This window comes from Equus quagga, chromosome 4 (assembly GCF_021613505.1).
Source record: "Equus quagga isolate Etosha38 chromosome 4, UCLA_HA_Equagga_1.0, whole genome shotgun sequence".
NCBI classification, from domain to species: Eukaryota; Metazoa; Chordata; class Mammalia; order Perissodactyla; family Equidae; genus Equus; species Equus quagga.
Window position 1 is genome coordinate 35099993 of NC_060270.1, and position 26130 is coordinate 35126122.

At 46.0% G+C, this 26130-nt stretch overlaps 1 protein-coding gene across 7 annotated transcripts in view; it reads right to left on the reverse strand.

The window, feature by feature from the left end:
* Positions 1–4128: 4128 nt before the first annotated feature.
* Positions 4129–26130, reverse strand: part of ST6GAL1 (ST6 beta-galactoside alpha-2,6-sialyltransferase 1) — a 112807-nt gene continuing 90805 nt past the window's right edge. For all 7 annotated transcript variants that reach the window (XM_046658210.1, XM_046658211.1, XM_046658212.1 and 4 more), the window contains 4 exons: positions 23629–23726; positions 11120–11218; positions 9743–9917; positions 4129–7081 (listed from right to left, as the gene is read on the reverse strand). In XM_046658210.1, coding sequence (XP_046514166.1) covers positions 6840–7081; positions 9743–9917; positions 11120–11218; positions 23629–23726 — 614 coding nt within the window. In that variant the 3' untranslated portion in view covers positions 4129–6839. The remainder of the gene's footprint in view (positions 7082–9742; positions 9918–11119; positions 11219–23628; positions 23727–26130) is intronic.

The window sequence follows — 26130 nt, forward strand, 5'->3', positions numbered from 1 at the left end:
CTAATCAAGGAACTGCCAATGTGTGTTCTGCTGGAACTTCAGAATCGCCATGGACATCTCTGTGTTGCCTTCTGTTTTCCGCCTTTTCGAACTGGAGTGTCTGCAGTAGTTATTCTGTGCCTGTACCACAATGATAAGTTGGGTATGTGGAAGGCAGATGACTTGTCTCTTTAGCTCACACGTCCTCAGACAGAGAGAAGTTTTATCTCAGACTCTATACCTGAGGAGCCTTCTCCATACCTCTATCCGACTTAGATGATGAAATTCTGGACTTCAAGCTGATATTTTAAAGGAATGAAACTTGTAGGGGGTGGGGAGCTGGGGGGATGGGATTGGGAGGCAGTGAGTATATTTTGCATGTGTCAGGGATGCGTACCATTGGGTCAACAGAGCAGATTGTAGTAGCCGGCCTTCAAAATGACCCCCAGTGATCCCACCTCCTGGTGCTCATGTCCTAATGTAATCCCTTCCCACACTGAACAATGCTGATCTGTGTAACCAACAGAATACTGAAAAAATGCCAGTGTATGACTGCTGAGCTTAGGTCACAAAGAACTTGTAGCTTCCACTTTGCTCTCACTTGGATCACTTCCTTTAGGGGAAGCCAGCCACCATTTCATGAGGACCCTTCAGGAGTCCTATGGAAAGGTTCATGTGGCAAAGAACTGAGGCTTCCTGCCATAAGCTGGCAGGAACTAGCCAGCCATGTCAGAGAGCCATCTTGAAAGTAGACCACCCAGCCCCAGTCAAGCTCTCACAAGGCTGTGGCCCTGGCTGCCGTCTTGACTGCAGTCTCTGAGAGACCCCAAGCTGGAAGCACCCAGCTAAGCTACTCCCCGATTCCTGACTCATAGACACTGTGAAATAATAAATGTTTACTGTTGTTTTGAGCTGCTAAGTTTTGAGACCATTTGTTAGATAGCTATATATAACTAACACAGATTCTTCTTTTTCTAGGTTTTTACTTCTAATTTCTATGGAGAAACAGGAAGGAATAACAAAATAATAAACCAGAAAAAGTCACAAAGTTTCTAGCAATCTTATAATCCTGCCTTTGGTTTATTTGCTCGTCTGTCTTTTCTGATCCTCTAAGACTGTCCCAGAAGTTCCTCTAAGGTGATTCTGAGTCTTCCAGCCACAATGAGAAGGAGAAGATTACCATCCTACCCACCTCCCACCTCAGAATGCAATCAGAGATGATTATTTGGGGCAAAACGAGCATAAAGAAACTCTATGTCCAACTCTGGAGAAAACTGTAGAAATTGTAACACATCCTCATGATAGAATATTGCGCAACCATTACAAAGCATATGTCCAAAGAGGTCCTTAATGATCTGGAGGCATTTTTATAATGTATTTTTAAATTAAAAAAAAGAATATAATCTAATTGGATAAAAAATATATAGTATTTTAAAATAGAATTGGGAACTGCTAGTAGGGATTATCTTTAGATGATAGGGTGTAGGAGATGACTTTTCCCCCTTTGTAATTTTGCGCTCTTTTGACAATATGTATTACTTTCTATAACCAGAAGAAGCATTTCTCTTACAGAAAGATGAGGGAATCCTGCCCATCCCTCAAGACTGTCACCCATTAAGGCTCCCCAAATCCCTGTCAAGGTGAATCTCTTTCCTCTATAACTTCATTATCGTGCTTTTCCTTCTATGATCATATTTCTTCATATTTGGCATTACAGAGTGTTTTACTTCTATGCAGTTATGAATGCAGGCCTCAGAGCAATAACTGTACTATTCAGGTTTAGCTTTCCAGAAAATAGCATTGCTGTTCTCTCACCTGAGCACCATAACACTACACACAGGCAGGGCAGGCCTTTTCTCCCAGGCTCCCGTTTCCTGTAGGGTATGCACTGTGAGTCATCGTCTCTGTCTCCCAGTGCCACTCACAGTAAGTGCTCACCGTGGACTCGCTGGACTGAATAGAATTCCTCTTCCCATTATAAACTTGTTTCCAATCAACCCTGAGAAGGACCAGGTGGAGGCATAAATGCATCATATGGGGAGATGTCATGGGTGCTGATAAGGCCTTTTCCTTTCTCCTGGAACTGATGCCATTATCCCAGCCCATAGGGATGAATTTGCTGGGTTTGAGTGTTCCTGCACCCAGCCAGAGTGGAAAGTGGCCCTGGAGTGACCAGGTACTCCCCATCACATCACAGCACATCCTGGAAGGCTGCCCTGAGGGTCACAAGGGAAGTGGAAAGTCCACGCAGGGGGCAAGGTGCTGGGAATAGGGTGGGAGTGGCAGTCCCAGAGTCCCAGTGTGCCCCTTCTCCCCCTCCTGCTCATGGCTGTAGAGCCAGTACTGGGGCAGGCTCAGCACAGGGCCAGGGTGGGGTGCATTCTGTGAGAACAAAGAGGCTGAGGGTTGCGCTTCCATCAGTGAGGAGAGCTACTGGGTGTGGGGGTGTGGGGGTGGGGGGGCGGGCAAGGGGGAAGAGAGGTAGTAAGTGAGTTTCTCTTTATTGGTCTTGCCCTTTGTGGCTTGTGTCTTTCCTCTCCCAAAGGGATGGTGAGGTAAAAAGGAGCCCGGCCCCCCTTTTTTCTCCCTCACCCCTAATATATATACCTTAAAAAAAGCAAATAACAAAGTAGGAACAAGGGGAAAGGCAGCCTGGGGAGGTCGCAGAAGCTCCTCTCCAGACCCAGACCCAGGGCCGCAGTGCCACCCAAGGCCACCCACCCAGCTCACCTGCTGAAAGGACCTTACAGAGATTCAAGGCCACTGTAAGTGTGGCAAGCACAAATCTCAGTTCCCAAACTAATGGAAATCTATTTTTCTGGCACGTCTATTTTGAGCTCCCAGAAACCCAGTCTCAGTCCATAAGGCATTACGTCTGAGTTCCAGGAAACTTACAACGCTGAGGCCTTGGGTGCAGGGGTCAGGTGTTAGTCTGGCCACTCAGCACTACTCAAGCTTCGCTCATTCACGATCTCGTCTGGGAGGGATGTTCACTCAGCTGCTTCCGTGCCTCTCCAGGCATGGGATCTCTTCAAGGCAGCCTGACGTCCCATCTGCCTGGAGTCGAATCATAAGCCTCACCCTCTAAGGACTTGCAGGTCCTTGCCAGAGCTTTGGCCAGAGAGCAGGGCACAGGGCCCTTTCTCCAGGTCCTCAGCCAGCCACACACCTCTGATCTTCCCAGCCCCAGTCCAGCGCACTCTGTTGTAGGTGGGGAGTTACAAGCAGGGGTGGGGAAATATTCGTTTGCTAGCACTGCCATAACAAAGTACCAAAACTGGGTGGCTTCAACAACAGAAATGTATTGTCTCACAATGCTGGAAGCTAGAAATCTGACATCAAGGTGTTAGCAGGGTTGGCTCCTTCTGAAGGCTGTGCAGGAGAGTCTTCCTTGCCTCTCCCCCCTAGCTTCTGGTGGTTTGCTGGCAGTCTTTGGTGCTCCTCGGCTTGTAGAAGCATCACTCTGATCGCTCCCTTCATCTTCACATGGAGTGCTCCCTTTGTGTGTGTCTATCTCCAAATTTCCCCTTTTTATAAGGACATCAGTCACATGGGATTAGGGACGCACCCTATTCCAGTATGACCTCATCTTAACTAACTACCTCTGCAGTGACCCTATTTCTGAATAAGTTCCCACTCGGAGGTACTGGGGGTTAGGACTCCAACAGCTGAATTCTAGGGAGACACATTCAACCTCTAACAGGAGGGGAGCAGTTCATGGGGAAAAGGAATTATCCTTTCTTTCCTTATTTGCTTCTTCTCAGGATTTTTATCCAAAAATTTTGGCTATTCCCTTGGGACATCATTCCTTTGAGGGTTTTAGGCTTTTGGCAACCAAAGTAAGGACCTTCCTTTCATTCTGCTTTCTGCCCTACTGCATCCCTTCCCTGAGGTGTTGGATGCACAGCAGCTTAGCTATTGGGGTCCAAGCAAGAGCAAAAGGAAGAAAATTCAATAAACCAGTCAATACCTCAAAGATGCTATCCTGACATATAAGCGAGCATGCCTTCTCCATGAGAACTGAAGCGGGGCTAAGGCCAGAGGAGCCAGTGGGGAGAATCTGGGGATTCAGGATTCCAGTTGTGTCCTCTTTGGAGACAAGAGTTGCCAATCAGCAGTCATTCCATTAGCAAGTAAGGAGAGAGAGACAAGCTTTTTAAAAAACACATTTATTTTAAAATCGTTTATAATCTTTGGGTAATTCAGAATTAGCTTAGAATCTTAGAATTTTCTGAGATTGATGTCCAACTCCAAAACAATATCGATAGCTTATTTGATTGTTGGAAGGATTAGAGGATATCATGATATAGGCTGAATAGATGGCTACTAAAGATAAATCCCTTCAGAGAGATAGGCTTTCCTGCAATTCTCAGTCATAATTTTTAAATTATCTGTCGCAAATATTAAACAGCTCACCAGCCCATCAATACCCCTCTTATTTTACTGGAGCTTCCATATAGAGAGAGCACAGAATTAAAATCACACAAATGAACTTGATCCCTTATATTAATCATAATTAAAAGCTAGCATCTACCCAGTGTAGTCTCAGGGTCCCAAACCAACATCTCTCTTCTGCTGATGGAATGCCACCTTCCTCTGCACTCATGTTCATGATTCAAAGATTGCAATGAATGTATCAAATCAGAACATAAAGAGAGCCAGGAATTCATGGGCCCAGAGAGGTGGAAAAGATTAGTTCACGCAGCAGTAAGCGGCGCGAGTGCTCAGCCCATTCCCAAGCAGATCGGGCCTGAGCTGCAGGCAGGGAGGAGGTAAAGGGGCCCATTCTGCACCCTCCACTGCCTCGGATGGTTTCCTGGGTGCCCCAGGCAGGGTAGTTGTTGTCTCCCAATAAGACAGTTAATTCCCTGAGGACAGGGACCCCTCTCTGGCCTCCCACAAAGGAGAGTCCTGCCCTGTGTGAGCTCAGAGCAGGTCCTTAGTGAACGAAGGAAGGACACCACCATGTACTGAGCACCTGCCATGAGCCAGGTGCAGAACCAGGATGGCTGTTGCACGGAACCCTCATGACAGCCCTGAGAGGTAGACTCATCACTCCCATTTTACAGATGTGGAAACAGAGGCTCAGAGAGGCGAACTTGCCCACGGTGCCAAATCTAGTAAGTAGAGGAACATCAACTTGAAAACCCAGGGCTTCTAACTCCAGGGCTCTTTCTACTGCATATGTAAGCCAAGGGTTTGGCGGCAAATGAGAAGTCCAGCTTGCAGACGGCTGGTCTGGAGCGCAAACATTGGAGGCCCTTGAGCACATGGGTTAGCTTCAGGAGTCCAGAAGCCTGCATCTAGGAGCCCTGGCCCTCCAGCATTACTCTGGGACTTGAGCAAGTCCTTTACCCTCTCCACACCAGGGGCTTGACCAGTCCAGTGCATTCTTTACAGGGGGAAGAGCTTAGCAAACCATCCAGGAGGCCTGCTTGCAGACACAGCGGGAGGGCCTCTGCTGTGAGGGGGTGGAGGGCGTGGCAATCTGATGCACCTGTGAGAATCAGTTAGCATCTCTAAGGTTCTGACCTTCGGGACCAACTTTAAGTTCTAGGGAACCACATGCCCACTCCCTGAGAGACTTTCCAGAGAAGGCCCACGAAGGTCCAAGAAATGGGGTCAGGATACTTTTACAGTAGAAAATGCTTAAAAGTAATTTGGGAGGGAGCCGACTGCTCTCTAAAGGGGGAAAAAACAAGATGGCAGGAGGAGTTTTGGGGGTGGACATTAAAAAGGAAGAGGTGGACACAGAGTGTAAACCCAGCTGGAAGGACAGGGTCAGGCCAGGCCGAGCCTGGAGAAATCAGGCTGCTGGCATCTGGTCTGCCTGGTGTCTGTCATGGGGCTGCACTTGCTACCTCAGACACGCATAGGGGTTTTCCTCAAAAATTAAGTTGGGGCTGTAAGTTTAAGCAGATCTTCAAGAATATATATGGGTAATAAAGGCAGAAAGAAAAACACAACTCAAATGACAGAGACAAAATCTGCTTGACATGTTTCTCCGCTTCCTCTAAACTCCACTCCACTGCCCCTAGCTCTGTGAAGCCCTCTATGACCCACAGAGACAGTAAGTGTGTGGCCCATCCTGAGAGTGCAGACAGACAGCACAGCCAGTCAGTCTCTCTACAAGTCCCCAGCGCCCTGAGCACACCAAAGCTTACCTCGCTGTCTCTCCCACTGAACTGTGTACAACTTGAGGATGGAGCCTGTACCTTTCTGTACCTCTCATCTCCATACGGGGAGCGTTCAGAGTTCATCAAGACTCTTTGCTCCTTAGCACACAGGCTAGGGACCAACCAAAACAGCCAGAGCGAGAGAAACATCGCCTCTCCCAGGGCATGGACCTGGGGAGCAACTGTGTTCTGGAGAAATCAAGAATGCTTCCTATGCCCCATACCACTTACTTGCTTCCCAGAGCCACCCTGTACCAGGCACGATCATAATCTGGGAGAATTTCTTTAAAATATGAAATCAATGTCTAGGGCAGATTTCAAGCAGTATAGGGTGCTGGTGTGCGAGGATAACATCATTCAGATGGGGAAAGCAGCTCAGCTTTGGAAGCCCTGGTGCGAAAGGTGGATCTTGCGTTTACCTGTGTGGGCGGAGGGGAGGACTAGGTGTGTGTGTACATGTGGGTGCAGGAGGCTTTGGGCTCACGTACTGCAGCTATAGGGCAGGCTGGACCTGGTCCCTTGACCCCTGGCTCCTGAAGCCCCTAGGCTCTTGCTGACACAAGGCCTAAAGTACAGGCTGAAATTGTGTAGGAATATGGTCTTCCCAGGCCTAGCGTGGCCAAGAGACCGGCTGTAAAACGCTCAGTGGAGAAGGGTGAGGGGACCTGGCCAGGGAGCCCCTGCTCAGCAACGAATACTCCGGAAGCCAGGCAGTGTGGCTTTTCCAAACAGGTAAATGTCCTCATCTGTGCCCTGGTTGAGGTGCTTCACCATATTCTTCTCAAAGAGGAGTGGGTGGTAGGCACCCATTGTGCAGGCGGTGTCAAAGTACTTCTGGTAGTAGTAGCACACGTCAGTCTTGCGCTTGGATGGGAGGAACTCGTAAATATCCACCTGGTCACACAGCGTCATCATGATGATGATGCCTGGAGAGAGGAGCAGAGGTGAGTCCTGCCCAATAACCCACCCCAGGACTCCACAGTTCTGCCTAGTGAGCCACAGCACATGACCTCCAGTTTGGGGAGATGTCTATCTGGAGTTCCTATTTATTACTGTGACTCCCACTCTGAGTTCTTCGGGTAAGCCAATCTAGCAGGCTGGTCCTCAGGGTGCAGGGCCATTGCAAGCTACACACTTTTGTATCCCCAGCATGTAGGCCAGGGCCTGGTGCACGGCAGGTCCTCCCTGACACCAGCAGACTGAAGGGCTCCATCAAACAGTCAATGAATTTATCAATGTCAATAAGCTATATGACGAGAGAGGCCAAGGTGACTGAAGAGACAGACCATCACATGTAGATAGTGCTTTCTAGCACTTTTATACGCTGGAGGAGGCTCTCAGATGGCGCTAAGCTGTGGGGAGGGAAGACTGCTCTTCCTTCAGCTGGGAGGAGGGAAGGTTGGAACAGGAGATGCCATAGTCTGTATTGATGGATACTGCTCATTCAGGCAAGAGACAACAATTTCAGTTACCAATGGTGTGGCCAGGTTGGTGCTCTCGGGGAGGCAGCACAGAAGACTCCTGCCACCACCCACACTCGTCCCCAATTGGCTCAGTCATTTTGTGCAGGACACATCCCTCTCTGGGCCTCAGGTTCTTCATATGCCCCAAGAGGTGATGTGCCCACTCCTCCTACCTCGTAGGCCACTGTTAGGATGCAATAAGATCACGGCTCTAACACCCCTTTTATCAACCATAAATATAGGGAATCTTTATGAACGAGCACTTCTCTCTGACAGCAACACTGTAAACTGCTAGCAGCAACTTTGTCCCAGAAGAATCGGATATGGGAAAAGCCCTGCCTCTGCCCTCTGGCTGCCCCTGGTCCAATGGGGGAGAAAAGACACCTCTGCAACTAACTGATGAAGGCTATCAGAAGTGCTTCCAGAAATTGTGGGAGGGAGCGGGCTCAGGTAAACCTCCCGGAAGCACTGGTGTGGGCCTGGCAGGGGCTGTGGCCATGAGGGATGGGCAAGTGGGGAGGATTGGTGGTGGAGGGAAGAGCATGGGCAAGGCGGGCAATAGAGCAATGGGAGAGTGTTACCCAGGATGTTCTCCCATCTACCTCTGTTCCGAAGGGCACCAGAAAGAGCCCCAAACGCACCCATCCAAAAACTGAAGAGAAAGGTACAAAGAAGATGTGATATTGAAAGAGCCCCCGCCTCTTTCTATAAGGAGTGCCTCTGATATTAAACACTTGTCTGTTCATTGACTCAAGGAACACTTAAGCACAGGGCTATCCTGTGCCAGACCCACAAGGAGTCATCCAGCACAGTCCCCACCCTGAAGGAGCCGGCGGTCTAGCAGCGGAGCAGGCAAGTTACACAACGGTGAGTGGCTGGGACCATCCAGTGGGCAGGTGGTGCCCTGCAGGGGCCCAGAGGAAGGCACTGCCCTTCTCATGCACATAAGGAGCCTGGAGTCTCGTGGAAATTGCCCAGGGTCCAGCCAAACTCAAAGTGAAAGGGAGGTAAGGGCAGACAGACTGTGAGGGCCAAGAAGTGTGGAGAAAGTCCAAGAAGACTCTGTAGCCAACATTCGGGACCCTCTGCACTCTGACCCCAGCCCACCCCACATCAGCTCCCACAGCTCCATTCATGACCCCCACACCCTGTAAAGCTTCACCCCCCATCCTTCTCTCAGAGCTGCCACCAGGCTGTTCACTAGGTTAAACAAATTTTTGAAATTTTGAGCAAAGTATTATTAATTCTTCCTTTTTCCTCAGATTCCAACATGGCTCAGCATGATGTTATTACTGACTCTATCTTTATTTAAAATTTTGATATTTCATTCATCACAAAATTTTGAATTAATTGTGATTTTTTTAAAAGATAGTGTATTAAGATATTATTTATCCTGTTACTGAATTTTTTGGCATCCCCTCAAATTGTGCACCTGAGGCAAGTGCCTCGCTGGCCTCATCTGAATCCCAGCCCTGCTCCTCCTGTTTGCCCACCTCCTCTCCTGTCTCTGCTTCCTTTTACTCCATCTCCACCCATCAGATCTGCCCCTCCCCCATGCTACTCCTCCATGAAGCTCTCAGACTGTCCACCTAGAAGGGGTCCTCTCTCCTGTGGCACCGGGTGGTCACTCCCTCCTTGCACAAATTTAATGTTACCTTAGACACCTGACTAAACTCCCCCACTGCACACCCTAAAAGAGAATTCTTTTTTTTGAGGAAGATTAGCTCTGAACTAACTACTGCCAATCCTCCCCTTTTTTCTGAGGAAGATTGGCCCTGAGCTAACAACCGTGCCCATCTTCCTCTGCTTTATATGTGGGACGCCTACCACAGCATGGCTTTTTGCCAAGCGGTGCCATGTCCGCACCTGGGATCCGGGCCGGCAAACCCCGGGTTGCCGAGAAGCGGAACGTGTGCACTTAACCGCTACTTAACATGCGCCACCAGGCCAGCCGCGAGAATTCTATCTTATTGATCTCTGAATCTTAGCTAGAACTTGGCACAGTGTACAAACACAGGGAAAAACCTAGCTATTGTTTGGTGAACAAATGAATGGAGACCCCAGAAGAAAGCTAATCTCTTCTAGAAACAAACACCAGAGGTCTTTTCCCAGACATGGACTCACCAAGCATCCCGGAGGATGGGGGGTTGGGCTGAATCTCCTCTGGGGAGATTTCTTGAATGATGTCCCACAGCTCCCAAGGCATCTGGGGCTTGAGGATGTAAAAGGGCTGATCAGGATGCAGCTTACGATAGCTCTTGTAGTTATCAAAGAAACTGTAGTCGGGATTCTTGTACCACTGAAAAAGAAGGAAACGGTCTCCTCAAGGAGAGAAGTGAGCCAGCGCCACTGCTGCCCCCAGGCAGCCATCCTCGTCTGAAGACCTGGGGGTGGGGGAGGACCAAGGCAGGATCCTAAGGAGCAGCCTCTTCCTTGGAGCAGATTTCAGGCCTCTCTTCCATATCACAGCTCTCACTGGTGGCAGAGGGGACCCAGCATGTAGCCTGTGCTCACAGGGAATTTTGGGCTTGATGTCCCTGGAACAGCTCAGGCTTCGTGATCATAGAGTGCGGGAATGGTGTCAGAGCTGAAAGGCGCCCCTGCACCATCTAACCCCACCTGTCACTTTTCAAGGGGTGAGAACTGGGGCACGGCTGTGGGCTCAGAGTACTTAGCCTGATCCGGACAAATTTCAGTTCTAAGTGGGGTCAGGGAAAACTATGGAAACTGAGGTAGTGAGGGTGCGAGGGATCACCAGAGCCTGTCAGCTATCGGTGTGTCCAACTTAATAATTAAGTGTCCCAAGAACAGTGCTCTCTGTCCTTCCTCCCTAAAGCCATTCTCCGGTGGTCACTGCAGCCCATATCAGGGAGAGGCCAAGTGACATGCATGACAAACAGTGAAAGGGCCATTCCAGAGAGGCCGGGGATCCAGCAGGCCCGAGACTCCTTCCCTGAAAGAGCAGCTAGTGCAGACCTGGCCCTCTGCTCAGTAAATCAAGTCCTGGGACAGGTGACTCGCCCTCTCCACATTCCAGTTTCCTCATCTGTAAAATGGGAACAACCATGCTTCTATCTACTTCCTCATGGTATGACTGAAATGAGAAGAATTCTGGAAACTGGAAGTGTGGGCCAAGTGTGGTAATATTATTTATAGGAATAGTAGTCACCACTGTCTATTCCTGCTGATGCTCATCAGGAATAATTGTATTAAATGAACACAGTCCATCCCAGGTGGTGAGAAATCCAGCCACTATTACTCCTGAAACATACCACAATTAGGAGACGATGCGCAGCAGTGTGGGGTGGGGCATGGAGGGCACTGGTATAGGACAGGAACACTTCTGTACTGATAGTCCAGACAAAGTGGGTGCTCTAAAACTGAAATAGCCAGTCCTCAGGGATGGCCCAGGTCAGCCAGGACTTTAAAACCCAGGAACTCAGGAAAACCTGTAGGCAAACAGGAAACTCAATCCCTTTTTCCCCACAGACACCCACTTACCTTTGGGATATCTGAATGGTAAACAGATGGGTCCCACACAATTAGGATGCCTTCATTGTACAAACTGTCTTTGAGGAAGCGCCCTTCTGTGGTGACCAACTGCAGGGAGAAACAGACAAGCTGTCACTTGGACATTTCCATGTAAACACTGGCTTGTGGTAATAACTGATACATCATAGGTACCACCCAAGGCCCCAGAGGCCCACAAGGCTTCTGAGTTTGGGGGCCGCCCTTAACCTCAGTGAGAAGGTGGCAAAGATGCCAGCCAGAACTGTGTGGACCTGAAAGGCCATTCTGTCACAATCGATCAGTCATAGAGCAGAAGGAGTTCTACCCAGACTTTGAGATTAGTGGGCCGAGGGTACAGTGAAAATGGCTCCGCATCTAGTTTCTTGTAGTCACACCATGTGGGGGGGTCAGGAGTGTGAGGTTTAAAGTCAGAATCTCATATAACGAAAAGGATCTCTGGAAATCCCTTCAATCACCTACGAAGTCCGGTATGCAGTATTTACACGCCATGATGGAGACAGACATGCGACCTCTCATGAGTCCAACACAGCCAGTGGTTTCTGCAGCATTGGAACAGGTGGCTGTGTCTGTGGTTGAGCACCATATAAAGCAGTCGGTTTGCATGGAGAGGCCGTGGTATACACAAAAACATGCATCTTTAAACACAAGGCCCTCATCAGGCTGGGGAGATGCTCACATGTGACCTGCTGGGGAACCAGCCACAGCTCCTCTCCTCCCCGCAGTCCTGGCTGCCAGGCTGGCCTGCCCATACTCATTTATTATGATTTCTACATACTCATGAGAGAGAACTGAGATTTTTAAAAATATCTCCTCTTGCCACAGCCCCTCTTCAGCAATTTTCTCAGTATACGAAGCAGGAGGCCAGTGGCAGCAACTTCTGGCACCCTGAGACTTTCCCAGGATCTGTGGCTTCACTGTGCTCAGAAATCCCAAGAGAGATCAAAGTTTTCTCCTTTACAATAAAGGAGAACAATAATAACAACAGATGTCATTTATTGATGTTGACTACAACCCAGCTGCTCTCGTATATTATCTCAGTTCATCTTCACAACAGCCCTAGGAGGTAGATATTAATATGTCCATTTTATAAACAAGGATATAGATTCAGAGATGCCAAGTAACTTGCTCAAGCCATATGCCTAGTAAGTCGGGAAGTCTGAATTGGAGCCCTTTTGCCTGGCTCCAGAGTCCACACTTCTAATCTACACACTGCACTGCCTCACACAAAGAGGGTAAGGTGGGACACCCACGGCTCTTGGGAGAAAGATGTCAAAGAAAGCACTGGATGAGGCATATGGAAGTGTCATGAGAATTTTGCTTCTTGTCTGAGTTGTAGCATGTCACAGCTGGAAGATCCTCAAGGGACTGAATCCAAATCCATTATTTTCAGATGGGTAAACTGAGGTCCAGAGAGAAGACAGACTTGTCTATGGCTTCAAGGTTGAGTTTGAGGCAGAGCCAGGACCAGAGTCCACAGATCAGCTCCTACCAGAATGTTCTTTCTGTTCCCACAGGGCTGCATTCAAATTCATTAAATGAGAAATTTCAATAAGCCAGCCCACTATCAGGATCTGGGCCATCCTCAGTTCTCACCGTACACAGTGGGGAAATGGTCATTCACTGGAGCTACTTGAGGCTATAAAGAAGAATCCATGAAACTGGGAAGAGGGGAAGATAAATGCTGGTTTTACCCAGAGAGGAGGAACACAAAGTGGCTGCAGCTGGGATCTGGTGGGGTAATGGGAAAGACAGCAAAGCACACCTCAACCTTAAATGGACTTGGCTCTGAACTCACCACGGTAATTCTAGTGGCCCTTTATGTGAGATTCAAAGATTTCCTCAAAAAAAAAAAGAATGCCTCAAAACTGCTCGGGGAATTGGGGCCTGCTCTGCATCCACCTCACTCTGTGGTCTCAGGTGGGTCACTTCCCCTCTCCAGGCCTCAGGTGCCTTATTCACAGGACATCACCAGCAGGCGACTAGCCATGCCTGGACAACATCTCAGTCTGCCATTCTTCCAACTGCAGCAGAAGGGACCTGGGAGAGAATAAAGCTCTTCTCAAATGCTCCTGTATTCATGACCTTGTGCCGAGTCCGACCTGAGTTCAGCGATCCCAGGGGCCTCATGATGAAGAGCGTTAAGTCATTGCCAGAGCAACAGAGCCCTGAGGAACACCTGCCAGGAAAAGGCTACCCCAGGGAAATGGAATGTTACTGTTTTAGAAACCTGTTTAAAGTAACCTTTCCAGTCATAAAGTAAGAAATGCTCACTGCATAAACTTGGAAAATGTAAGGAAAGAATACACACATCTATATATAGTAAAAAAAAAAAAGAAAATAATAACCATAATTGCATTCTTCAGTTATTACACTGTGAATTTGTTGATCTTTTTTCTTCCCAAATCTCTTTTCCCTCTGGTATGGACTGAATTGTGTCCCCCGCCCAAATTCATATGTTGAGACCCTAACCCCTCAATGTGATTATATTGGGGATAAGACCTTCAGGGAAGTAATTAAGGTTAAATGAGGCCATAAAGATGGGACCCTAATCTGGTAAGACTCATGTCCTTATAAGAAAAGGAAGAGACACCAGAGATCTCTCTCTCTCTCCACATGTGCACAGAGGAAAGGCCATGTGAAGACACAGAGAGGCAGCCATCCACAAGCCAGGAAGAGAGCCCTTATAAGAAACCAACCTTGATTTTAGATCTTTGATCTTAGACTTCTGGCCTCCAGAACTGTGAGAAAATATATCTCTGTTGTTTAAGCCACCCCATCTCTGATGTTTTGTTATGGCAGGCCTAGGAAACTAGTACACCCTCTGTGTGTGTGTGTGTGTGTGTGTGTGTGTGTGTGTGTGTGTGTGTAGACACTGACATATCTTAACTATAGAGTCAAGACTTAGTGGTTTTGTTAAACTCACAGAACAATCCAGGACAACGTCTTCTCATTTATTCCTCACAATATTTCCAAGCCCCAGACAGGGCATGAAAATGAAGCTCCAAGAAATTAGGTAATTGGCCAAAGATCACACAACTAAGGAAGGGATGGAGCTGGGATGCAAATCAAGGTCTGTCTAATGTTTTCCCACTAGACAATATTGATTCATAATCCCCTACATTTGTGTAAGAAACAAAGGGAATTAAGAAAACATATATACATCTATTCATCTTTACAGACAGAAACATAGAAGAATAAGTCAGTAAACAATAAAGCTGGCTATCTACAAAAGGGGATGGTGGAACAGAGTGGAAGGAATTTAGGAGTGAGTAATACTTCTGAAGTATACCTTTTTGGATGTTTTGAGTTTTGGAAGCATAATAATATTCTGTATATTTTAAAAAGAGAAAGGGAAAGAAAAACCTAAAACTGAAACAAAATAATTATAATTGAATTTCAAGTGAATTCAATAATCTCAGTAAAGAGAAACCAAAGGACTAATCCAGGTAATTTAGGTACACATTATTTGACTTTATAAGCTCCATCTTGGGTTGGACAGGAGAACTGCCAAAAAAATCCTGAACTCTCTTCAGTAGGTTTGTTTCATGTAGCGATATGCAAAGCAATTTTCAAATTATTTTAGATGTACTACAGATTTGGGCAAATAAATGTACTGATGTTTTTAGAAGCAGGATTCTCACCGTGAAAGAAGAGGAATACAAATGGGCAAGTCAAGGAAGACGTCTATGTGGATAGACTGAATTTGAAGGTATCAGTTTGAGTCTACCACTTCTAGAATTGGGATATTTGCATGTCTATGTAGATGTGTACAGACATACACACAGGTATATGTATTTGTATGTGTAAACAAATGAATACATGTGTTCATGTATTGTGTATGTATAGGTGGATGTGTGTGTGTGTACATGCATATATATCCTAGCTCTACCTGCTGAAAGAAACTAAGACACCTCAACAGGCATGAACACACCTAGTGCCCAGATCATGGTTTCTAATGCCATTTTTTAGTCCTTGGAACAAATGATGTATCCTAGAGCTAGGGTAGGAGGGTATGAGGAAATAAAACTTCCCTGGATCTCTCAGTGCCCTGCAAAAGGCCCTAGACTCCTGAGATGCTTCAGAGATCATGAGAATAAAGTCTGTAGCTATTTGTCTAGTTAACTCCTCTGCTCTGAGTCAAACATAATAAAACTTTTCAAATCTTCCCAAGAAGCCAATGATTATAGCCCAGACTACTGTATCTCTAGTTTAATAGGGAGATATTCCAGGAGGCCAGGAAGACTGGAGCAGGAGGAAAGAGGCCCAGAACTTAGACACATCTCTAGGTGAGTTTATTTATATACCAAAGGGCTGGAGTAAGAAGGGACCTTTTCAGGAAGGGAAGAGGACAGCTTACCTCCTGCCTTTCCTAAGCAGTGGGGAGGAGTCACTTATTTCTTGTCCATTGCCTATGGGGTATCTGGCTACTCATGGAGGATAACTGACCTGGCTCTCACTGCACTGCCTCAGGAGTCAGGACTTGAGTAAACAGGGACTAATGCATTCGTTATTTACTGTAGGGTATTTAAATAAGAAATCTGTCTCTGATCCGGAATACTTTGTGTGTACATTCAGAATTAAATCAATAAAGATGAAAAGTAAAAAGCCCAACAAATAGGTACAAAATGAACTGGAACATCTTGTTATGCCAGAAAGTATAGGTGCTAAAAAAGAACAAACAATGAGGGCATGCATGCTATGGGGAAACAAAAGCCAGCTTGAACGATCTCCCACTGGCCAGCTCTGGGACAATTTGAACACCAAAGTAATTCAGAACAGTAATGAATAATAAACCATTGGAAAAATAGGAATCCATGAGTTCTTACCAATAAGAAATAAAGAAATGGAGGGAAGCAGGAAGGAAGAAAGAGAGGAAGGAGGGAGGGAAGAAATAAATGGAGGAGGAGAAGGGAGGGCTCTTGCTTATAGGAGAATTCTGAGTGCCAACTGGATGATGCAGAGGAGGGAAAGCTGGCATTAAAAGACTATCATTTTGCAACCATCATAGTAAAGATGGTTCAGGCAAAAGTGATCAATGAATGTTAAACATAGGAGGAAATTTTGATGAGGAGAAGAATAATGGCACAGTATTCAAGTGTTCACCCAGAGACCACAGGGGAAAAATAGTAATCATACAGTGGAGAAATAGGATAACAGCCCCTATAGGTGAGGAAAATTAAAATCAGCTGAGGGGCAGATGGACAGTGGCTGCCTCCTGATGTGATGCCCTTAGGAAGACACAGCATCATTTATGTAGTTTTGCAGCCAAAAATGCATAAACTGTATTTAATATTAAGCAAGCATCAGACAAACCCCAAATATTTTTTTTTTAAAAGAAGAACTTTATTCTTCAAAAATGTCAGTGCCTTAAAAGACAAAGGCTATGGAAATATTCCAGGTTAGAGACTAAAGAGGCATAAAAACTAAATGTGATACCTGCTGCTGAACTGGATTTTCTGTTAGGATTAAAAAAAAAAAAAGCCATAAAAAACAGATCAATTAAAACTAGAAAGCAGACAGATTAAACTACTGTATCAAAGTAAATGTATGAAATTGATAACTTTACTTTGGCTACATAAGAAACAATATTCTTAGGAAATACACACTCAAGTATTACTTAGTCAGTTCAGGCTGCTATAACAAAATACCACAGACTGGGTGGCTTAAACAACAGACATTTATTCCTCACAGTTCTAGAGGCTGGAAGTCCAAGACCAATGTACCAACAGATTCGGTTCCCCAGTGAGGGCTCACTTCCCAGCTTGCATATGGCTGCCTTCTCCCTATGTCCGCACTGGTGGAAAAAGAGAAGGCTCTGGTCTCTCTCCACCCTTCCTCTTCTTATGAGGATCCTAATCCCTTCATCATGGGGACCCCGCCCTCAAAAACCTCATCTAAACCTAACTATTTCCCAAAGGCCCCACCTCCAAGTACCATCACACTGGAGATTAGGGCTTCAGCGTATCAAGTTAGGGGGATGTAAACTGCCTTTGTTGAGGGGACGGGAGTCTCTTCTCTTCAACTCAGCTGAAGCTGGTCCAGAGAGGAGAACATTGCATTATTCCGCTCTTCCCCTCTACCAGCTCTTGCGGGAGCTTATTTGCTTGGCTGAATGGAATCTGGGCAGCTGGCTGCACACCAGAGGGGCAGGCCACCCAAGGGAAAAAAGACTGACAGCAGCTCCGACATGTTAAAAATCACTTAGACCCAGAGCTTTGGAATAAGAAGGCCAGCTGAGTCCAATATCGAGTCACAGCTCCTTCTCTGGCTCTGGAAAACATCAGTGACCTAAATTGTGTCTGCTGGCCAAAATCAAGAAGTCCCGGATCTCAGGATATCCATGGTGTCTAAATTTCAGCCACCAGTCATGATGCTGAAATCCTGCATGGAAAGGGTTTCATCAAAATCACCCAGCTCACCTTAGCAATTTTTAGATCTGCTGTTAATGGAAAGTGCCCCCATCCATCTAGACACCTGTCTGTCAGCATCTTGAGAAAAAAATTGGAGCTTAAAGAAAGCATAGGGGATTTTAAATGCTACTGGCAAACAAACTGAGATCCAAATCTCACCTTACTTTCTGCACCACCCTGAGCAACTCACTTAAACTCTGAGCTTAAGTGTCTTCACATAAAGTTATAGTTGATGATGACAGCTCATAGCGTTGTCATATAGATCAAATGAGATAAGAAATGTAAGGCCTTAAGAGAGTAGAAGTATTTAATCAGTGACACCAGCCATTATCTCAGGATAAGCCCCGCTAAGTAATCTGGGAAAATCCTGCTTGAAGTCCAGTCAGCACATTCTGTCACTATGCACAGGACGTAGATTTTCTCTCCCCAGCCTGTACAAGAGCTTCTAAGGAAGCTACCGGGCCTTCTTGGCCCATTGTCTCCTCCCTCAGGCCCCCTGAACACAGGAGAAACTCAGCTGACTATCACGAAACTTTCTGACACTCAGAGTCAGAATTAAAGACTCATATTTAGCTATATGGTTTTCCTGTTGAATCTCATAACAACACCTGGCACATGCACGCCCAAATAGATCTGCTGAGCTGAAACTTCACAGTGTGACACAGTTCCTATAAAAAGCCATCTTCTCAATAAGAAAACCCCCTTTTTTATTTTTATGGCTTTGTCACAGCTGTCCTGTGGCACGTGTCGAGGGGAGCTGAACAAACACGAGCCCAGCTACCCTCACAAGACAGCAGCCGTCAGGAGGAGCTCTCCATCTAGGAAGAGAATGAGCTGCAAAAGGCAGATTTCTAGCAAAGCCTCAGCAACTATTCCCTCAGAGACTGCTGGGTGCCAGGTGGGGACTCAGTTTGCTCATCCACAGAAACAGACACAAAATAGCAGATAACCGACCAGGACAAAAGATAGAGAAGATGGACTGCCAGCTTCCTAGGATATCAAGATGCAAAAGGGCAATGATGGAACAAACGGTGTCAGTCACAGCTCAGTATCACAAGCAGCATTGTCATGGAGCTGCCCACAATCAGAGTGGTCAAGGAACAGCCCAGATGTGTAGTGCCACTTATGGAAAGAGAGGAAGGAGGGTCAGTGTGCTCGAGGAGGACTGGAAAAGGCTCTCTTGAGAGTAGATAGTGTACCCCGGGAAGTGGGCCACCCTCCTTTCAGCCCTGGCAGAGGGAGCACAGGAATCTGGAAGTGGAGGGAAAAATGTTGTGCTTCAGTGGAAAACTATGCATTGCCTACAGCACTTCCTTTCTCTTTATCAGATTGTGATTCTATGGGGGCTGTTCTACGACTCTGTAAATTATAGCTGACTGCAGACCGGCTTACTCAATCTGACCCAGCAGAGTTTCGATTGACTACCCTCCTCCTCCCGCCCACCTCACGGAAAAACCAGTTTCATTCCTTTATTCAAAATTTGTGCTATTTTGACTTTTCCTCTGAACAGGTTATAACATCTGCCTGCTTCACTCATATGAATAAAATAGACTCTTTAACACGTGTTCATTTTTATATCTGTATGAGAGTCATGATCTTACTTTTTTCTGAAAATTATCCTTTAACAGAAGTCTTACCTCCCTTCTGCTAGGCACCTCCCCACTGGCCCCAAGCCAGGTGGCCATCCCTGCAGGGAGACAAGTGGTCCATTTGCCTGAGCTCTGGGAAAGCACAGTGATTCCCCAACAGACAGAGGCAGGCCTTCAAGCATCAGTGACCATCGCCACCACTTACAGAGCCGTTGCTGCCTACCAGGCTCTGGGCGAAATGTTCCACACTTAGTAATCTCACTTGCTTCTACAAAGGCCCTGCATGGTAACTTTTCTTATTCCTCTTTTACAAATAAGAGAATTGAGGCTCAGAAAGATAAAGCAACTTAAGTCACTCATGTAGGAAGTGCTCATGGAGGAATTTGATCAAAATCTGTCTATTCATTCCCAGGCAACCTTACCTTGGTTTTAAATAAAGTTCCAGAATCTTTGCAGGATTGGGATGTACTTCCTCACTAAACACCACAAAGAGACGCCCAAGGAGGGAGTGGCCTCCCCAATCCAAGACAATTTTCAGGGCTCCTCCATGCTCCCTTCTTTATTGCTGCTGCCTACTGCTCTGCTGATCACAGTATCCCCTGATCAAACGCAGCTTGATTTCTCTCAATTCATGCTCTCCAACCTCCAAGTGGCCAGCGTGGCCGGGAAATCCTACTCCATTCCTCTGGTTTACTCCATCCTCCACTCTCCTCAATGACAGTTTCAAACCATCTTTGCCTAAACCTCTCTCCCTCTCGACCTCCCTCCAACACAGCCTTGCATCCTACTTTGCAGAGAAAACAGAAGCACTACTAACTGCATCCAGCTACACCCCTCCCGTCCTTCTTCTTTCTGACTCCCTCCTGCTGAGGTTAAACCTCAGCTGGGCTTTGGATCACCCCACCCCCATCACTTACTTATTATTTCCTCTTTTTCCTATATTGAGTTTCTCCCTCTATCAACTGATTTCTCCTCATTGACTTAAAAAAAATTTTATTGTGATAAAATATACATAACATAAAATTGACCATTTTCACCATTTTTAAGTGTATGGCTCAGCGGCATTAAGTACATTCACGCTGTTGTACAACCATCACCACCATCCATCTCCAGAACTTTTTCATCTTCCCCAGCTGAAACCCTATACTCATTAAACAATAATTCTTCCCTTCTCCCAGCTCCTGGCAACCACCATTCTACTTTCTGTCTCTATGAGTTTGACTACTCTAGGGACCTTATAGAAGTGGAATCATACACTATTTGCCCTTTTCTGACTGTCTTCCCATTGACTTTTAAACACACTCAATTCTTTCCAATCTAAAAAATGAAAAGAACAAAAACTGGCCCTGGAACCCTCAAGTCTTTATAGTTATTACCCGATTTCTCTCCTGCCCTTCAGAGCCAGACGTCTTGAAAGAACCATCCACAACTGCGTTCCCTACTCACTCCTCCATTCACTCCAGTCTGGCTTCTCCCAGACAGCTGTTGCCAAGGTCACCAGTGGCCTCCATTTTGTTAATGAGACCATGCTTTTCAGTCTTCATCTCAAATGGCCTCTTAGCAGAATCTGACAGTGCCGACTGCTCCCTCTTTCTCTCTGTTTTGGTTACCCAAAGCTCCTGCGTTGGTCTTCTCTCCTCTCTACACACTCTCTCTCTAGTGTTCTCATTCAGTCCCAGTGTTTCATTGTCATGTGGATATACACAATTCATAAATCCTCATCTCCAGCCCAGACCTTTCCACTCAGCTCCAGCCCCACTGGTACAACTGCCTCCTTGACATCTCTTCCTAGATGTCTAAAAGGCACTCAGATCCACCACATCCAGAACCATGTTTTTTATCTCTTCCCTGCCCTCTAACCTTAGGCCTCACAATGCAAAACATCTCCAAGTACTTCCAACCTCAGTGACTTCTGGTTGGCCAGTTACAGAGAAATCCAGCTGCACCTTTGGCCCCTCTCCCTTCACTTTTCACATCTAATCCAACATAAAGCCATTGACCGCACATACCAATTAGCTCCCAAATCCATTTCTCACGTTCACCTTCATTTCCACGCTGGTGCAACCACCAGCATTTCTAGTCCAGACTACTGCAAAGACTCCTAACTGTGTGTCTCCTCCACTATGTGCCTCTAATCAGACAGAAGCCAGGAGGTTTACAAAATGCAACTCCGGTCACGCCACAAAGAAGAAAACTTAACCAGCCCCATGACTTGTTCCCTCTTACCTTCAGCCTCATCTCTCACCATGACCCCCATACATACACTCACCTCTTCCTTGGTCCTTGTGCTCCCCTGCTCCCTTCCACACGTGGCCTTATCTACGCTATTGCCTCTTCTTAAAAAGCTTTATGCCATTCTTCTCATCGTCTACTCCTACTCCTCCTACGCAGCTAAGTATCACCTCCTTGCTTTTGCCGACTTCCTTGACTAGGGAGAATTTCCCTTTTATGGGCTCTGGTAGCAACTTGACCCTCTCCTTTGAGTTCTCTGTCACAACTTCATATTTCCTTGTGTGACTATTGATGGTACCAGTAGGCAACATGAGAACAGGGGCTGAGTCCATTGGTAGCCTCCACACGCAGCTCAGTGTTTGCACACATAGATATAAAAGTAGCCAACATAAGTGCCAGGTACTAAGTGCTTTGCGTAGATTTTCTCACTGATTCCTCACAACAGTGCTGTGAGGTAGGTACTATTATTCTCCCTTCTCTACAGACAAGCAAATTGAGGTATAAGTAACAGATGCACGATCATTTAGCTAATAAGGAGCAGAGCTGGGTTTCAACCCTAGGCAGGCTAACCACCAAGTCTACGTACCGACTACTATGCTCTCCTCAGTACTGTCCATATTTGTGGAAGGAAGGAAGGAAGGGTAAATAAACCTCTCTCCAGGATATTTAGGGACCATGTTACACAGAAGTAGAGGTTAAGCATTCATATCCCCTCAAGTGCCCGCCAGCTCCAGGATTTGTGTGACTGGGGCATGAGAAAGGAAAGGAGAAAGAAGAGAAAGTTTGTCCCAACTCCTCTGCCTGATTTTCTGGCTTTTCCAGAGTCTGAGCAGCTAGAGGGTCCAGCTTCATCTCCTTTTAGAGGGCAATAAGAATCCACGCCCCTACTCCCACACCAGCCCGGCCTGCTTGAATGTCTCCCTCATTTCCTATGCATCTCTGTCCTGCTTTGATCCAGCTCTGATCCCACTTTCTAGAATGCCTCCCTACTACTATTTCTCCAAACCCTGCCCATCTTTCAAAGTCCAGCTCAAGTACCACTTGCTCCAGAGAGTCTCTCACTGACTAATCTATTTCTTTTAACCTTCCCTCATAATTTATAATAAAAGTAACATAAAAACACAAAATATAAGGTTGAACAATAAACAGATATTGGAAGCACCTAGAGGCTACTGGAGGATATTACAGTGACAGAAAGTGACTTTCTAATAATAATAATAGTATTAGAAGAAGAATAGAAAACAAGATGGTGGCCGCTTACAAAAAAATTAAGTTCCTCAATCCCTGTCCTTGTCATAAAAAGGTTCCCATGACTGTGGGCCTCAAGTGGAAAGTAGTCCATGCAGGAAGCAGCTTCTGCCCAGCCAGTAAGTTCCTGAAGGTCAGGCGGGGCAGAGATCACTGTCTGAGAGAAACAGAGACATGGAGGCCTGGCAGAGAAGAGGAGAAATGTGTATTCTCCTGGGACAGTGCGGGAAGGGCACCTACGATCCCCCTCCAGGATTCACTCCATGCCCAGGAACCCTGGGGAGGTGTAGAGACATAACAACAGCCAAGGCTCACACCTTTACTCAGAAAAGACAAACATCAGTGGTTGTGAGTGAGGTGAATGGGTTTGCAGTCCTCTCGTGCTATTTTTGATATATGGCTAATCCATTTTTTTTCCACTAATTAAATCTACGAACAGAACTTTGTGGCAGGAGTATTTCTCAAGTTTCTGTTAGTATTGAGAAATCAGCATACGCTGCCTGGAAATTCTTCAGGAGACTATCTAGGGGAATTCATGAGGTCACACATGAATTCTAATGCCACATTACACAAAATCATAATGATGATGATGTCTTATAATACTTGTATAACATTGTACAGCTTATAAAGCACTCCCACATGTATTGCTTCATTTGCTTTTCATAACACTCCTCACTCCCCCCTGGATATTCTCTGTTCTGTTGTCCCTCATGCAACACTCTGAATATGACCTGGCAGCTACAGGGACAGCAGAATTCTGCTTTCTCCGGACACTGGGCACCTCTAGTGCAGACCAACCCCACCAGGGCTTTCTTGTGGACACATCAGCAGTTGTATCATGGAATCACGGTCTTCTCCTTCCTCAGTGAGGAATCCGAGACTCAGGAAGGTCAGGGGACTGAATTACGCCAGCAGCTTTGATGTGCTCCTAGTAGCAACATTCTACTTTAGAGCCCCCAGTGTGGCCCTTCTCTCCACATCTGAACAGAAGAAATTTTACCTGAGAGTTCATCAGGCGAATGGTGGTTTTCGTGCCCACGTCTTGTTGGAAGCTGGCTGTGGGTGCCCCATTAAACCTCATGACCGCATCATGATCATCTATAAACCACAAGGAAACAGAAAAGAGGTGATGAGCACCAGCAATATGCAGAAAGAGAGAAGGTCTGGAGGAGGAAGGGGAGGGGCAAGAGAATAATGCTTCCTAACCTTTATGCCATCATGGTACACAGGGGAAAATGATCATATTTGAATGCTACAACCAGGTAAGGCTCCTAGACAGAGATGACCACCTGTCTGCCCAGCCACTGCAAGGGCTAATGAGGTCAATATCATGGCATTCCAGAAATCCATTCAGTGACATCGTGTGCCTGGGCACTGCATAAAAGTGAACAGGGCCAGTGGAATTGCTATTCTGGTTACCAAAGGAGCAAACCAAATATTCTCTTGGTATCACCAGCAGGGCACATTTCTATCCCTGTTAGAAAAATGAAGACACCACCATAAGCTCGATCTAACCCACAAGTGCAAAGTACCCTGTAGCACTCTGTGGCCACTCTGCAATTTTTCCCATGAGACCTTTGCTTCTTGCTTTTGCCTCAACTCAGAATGCTCTTCTCCTTTCCTCTAGGAGAGCAAGTAAGGAAGAATATCAAGAGATTTTTAAACTGACAAGGAATTCATCATACCAAATTTTATTAAAAAGCTACAATCACTATGAAGCGCGAGAGCAGAGGGGCTAAGTGTGGGGGCCTTTGAGTCAAAGGACCTGGTTTCAAGTCCCAGTTTGCTATTAACCAGCTGTGTAACCTCTTTGAGCCTCAACACTTAGCTTATCCGAAAAGGGGGAACAATCATGGTACCCACCTCACAGGATTGCTGCGGGATTAAAAGGGCAAGGCCTGCTAGGCAGACAGCGGGTGCACAATGAGCGTGCCTCCTTTTGGTTATACTGTTTTACAATTATGCCATTGTTTGAAATGAAAATTCAAACACATCTGAGATACTTTACATGTATACATATCAAAAATCATTGAAAATGACTGAGCCCACCATTGACTAGTTTGCGGGGCTGCTGGAGACCATTTTGCAATAGACAAAAAAAGAGCCATAAAACTGATCTCACTTTGGTCTTCTAGCCCTACTCCTGAGGATATTTCTCCTTTTGGAGGGCAGTGGTAGTCACTTGTTATTTACACAAAAATACTGTTAGCAATACTATTTGTAAGAGCAAACACTTTGAAATCATGTGATACATTCAATAGCTGGGAAGAGGCTGGACAAATTCCAGATGTCCTGAAAAGGCTCTGGGCCTGGCATGCTGCCGATGCTCAGAGGCCTTCAACAAACGGCCTCTCCTTTCCCTTTCCTCCTTGTATTCTATGTTCCTGTTTTGTATTGTTGATGAATCGATGAGTGAATAAAAGAACAAATAAATGAATGCCTTAAAATGCCCGTTAGACTAATTGCCCAGAGGAAATACACTATAAAAGGCAGAACATTTGAGGTCTAAGATACAATTTTTGTTACATCTCAGGATCAAAGTCCTTTCATGGAAATACACATTTGAAATTATAACTGCAGTCTATAAAAAAATATTGTCTTAATTAATGTTTATTTAAATCACTCTAAGTTTTTATGGAGGCCATAGAAATGAAGATTAGAGTTCGAATTCATAGAAGTATCAGGTTCTGATTCAAACTTCAATGCAAGTCCCGCCAGGCAGACAATGATAACTCGACATGGAGAAGAGGATCAGCTAACACCTGGGATATTCTAAACATCACCATTACAGAGCAAAAGTAGGGAAGAAAGAAAGAAATGTAGTGCCATTATAGATGAACAAAAACCAATCACATTCAGTTTCTAGAAAACGAAGTCCAAAAGAAATGAAAAAAGAAAAAGCAAAAGTTGGAGTGGTCTGGTTATCTTGGCAGCGTTTATTAATAAGTGCTGCCTATTCAGCAAGGGACAAACTGTGACCTCACCACTTCTTTCTGCTCTAGAGAAGCCAATTTGGGTCTATGTTTCTTCTTTTGAGAGCCTGTGCTTAGTTTCAGGCCATTTTTCCTGGCAGTCATATGAAGGAAATAAAAAAGGAGACATATGACCTCACCTGCTCCAGTACCTTCCAGAGCCTGACAGAAGAGCAAGGCTTCCTGTGCTCTGCTTTCTTTATTCTGATTCATTTCACCATGGAAAACACATTCTCTCAAAATAAGGGAACGAAGGAGTCTTAAGCAAATCCACAGCTCTGTGTTGTACATGTGTTTACAAATATAGATAGATTTTCTATCGTTATAACCTATGAAGAATTTCAAGAGAAGCAAATTGATATATTCTAACCAGGGGACTTTTAATTTTTTGGGTCACCGACTCCTCAGAGAATCAACCAAAAGCCATGGGCTCTCTGGAAAAATGTGGACTGATATATTACACGCACACATTATACACATCTGATCCACAGATATTTTTGTATGTGATTTTAGGGATCCTTGAACCCCTG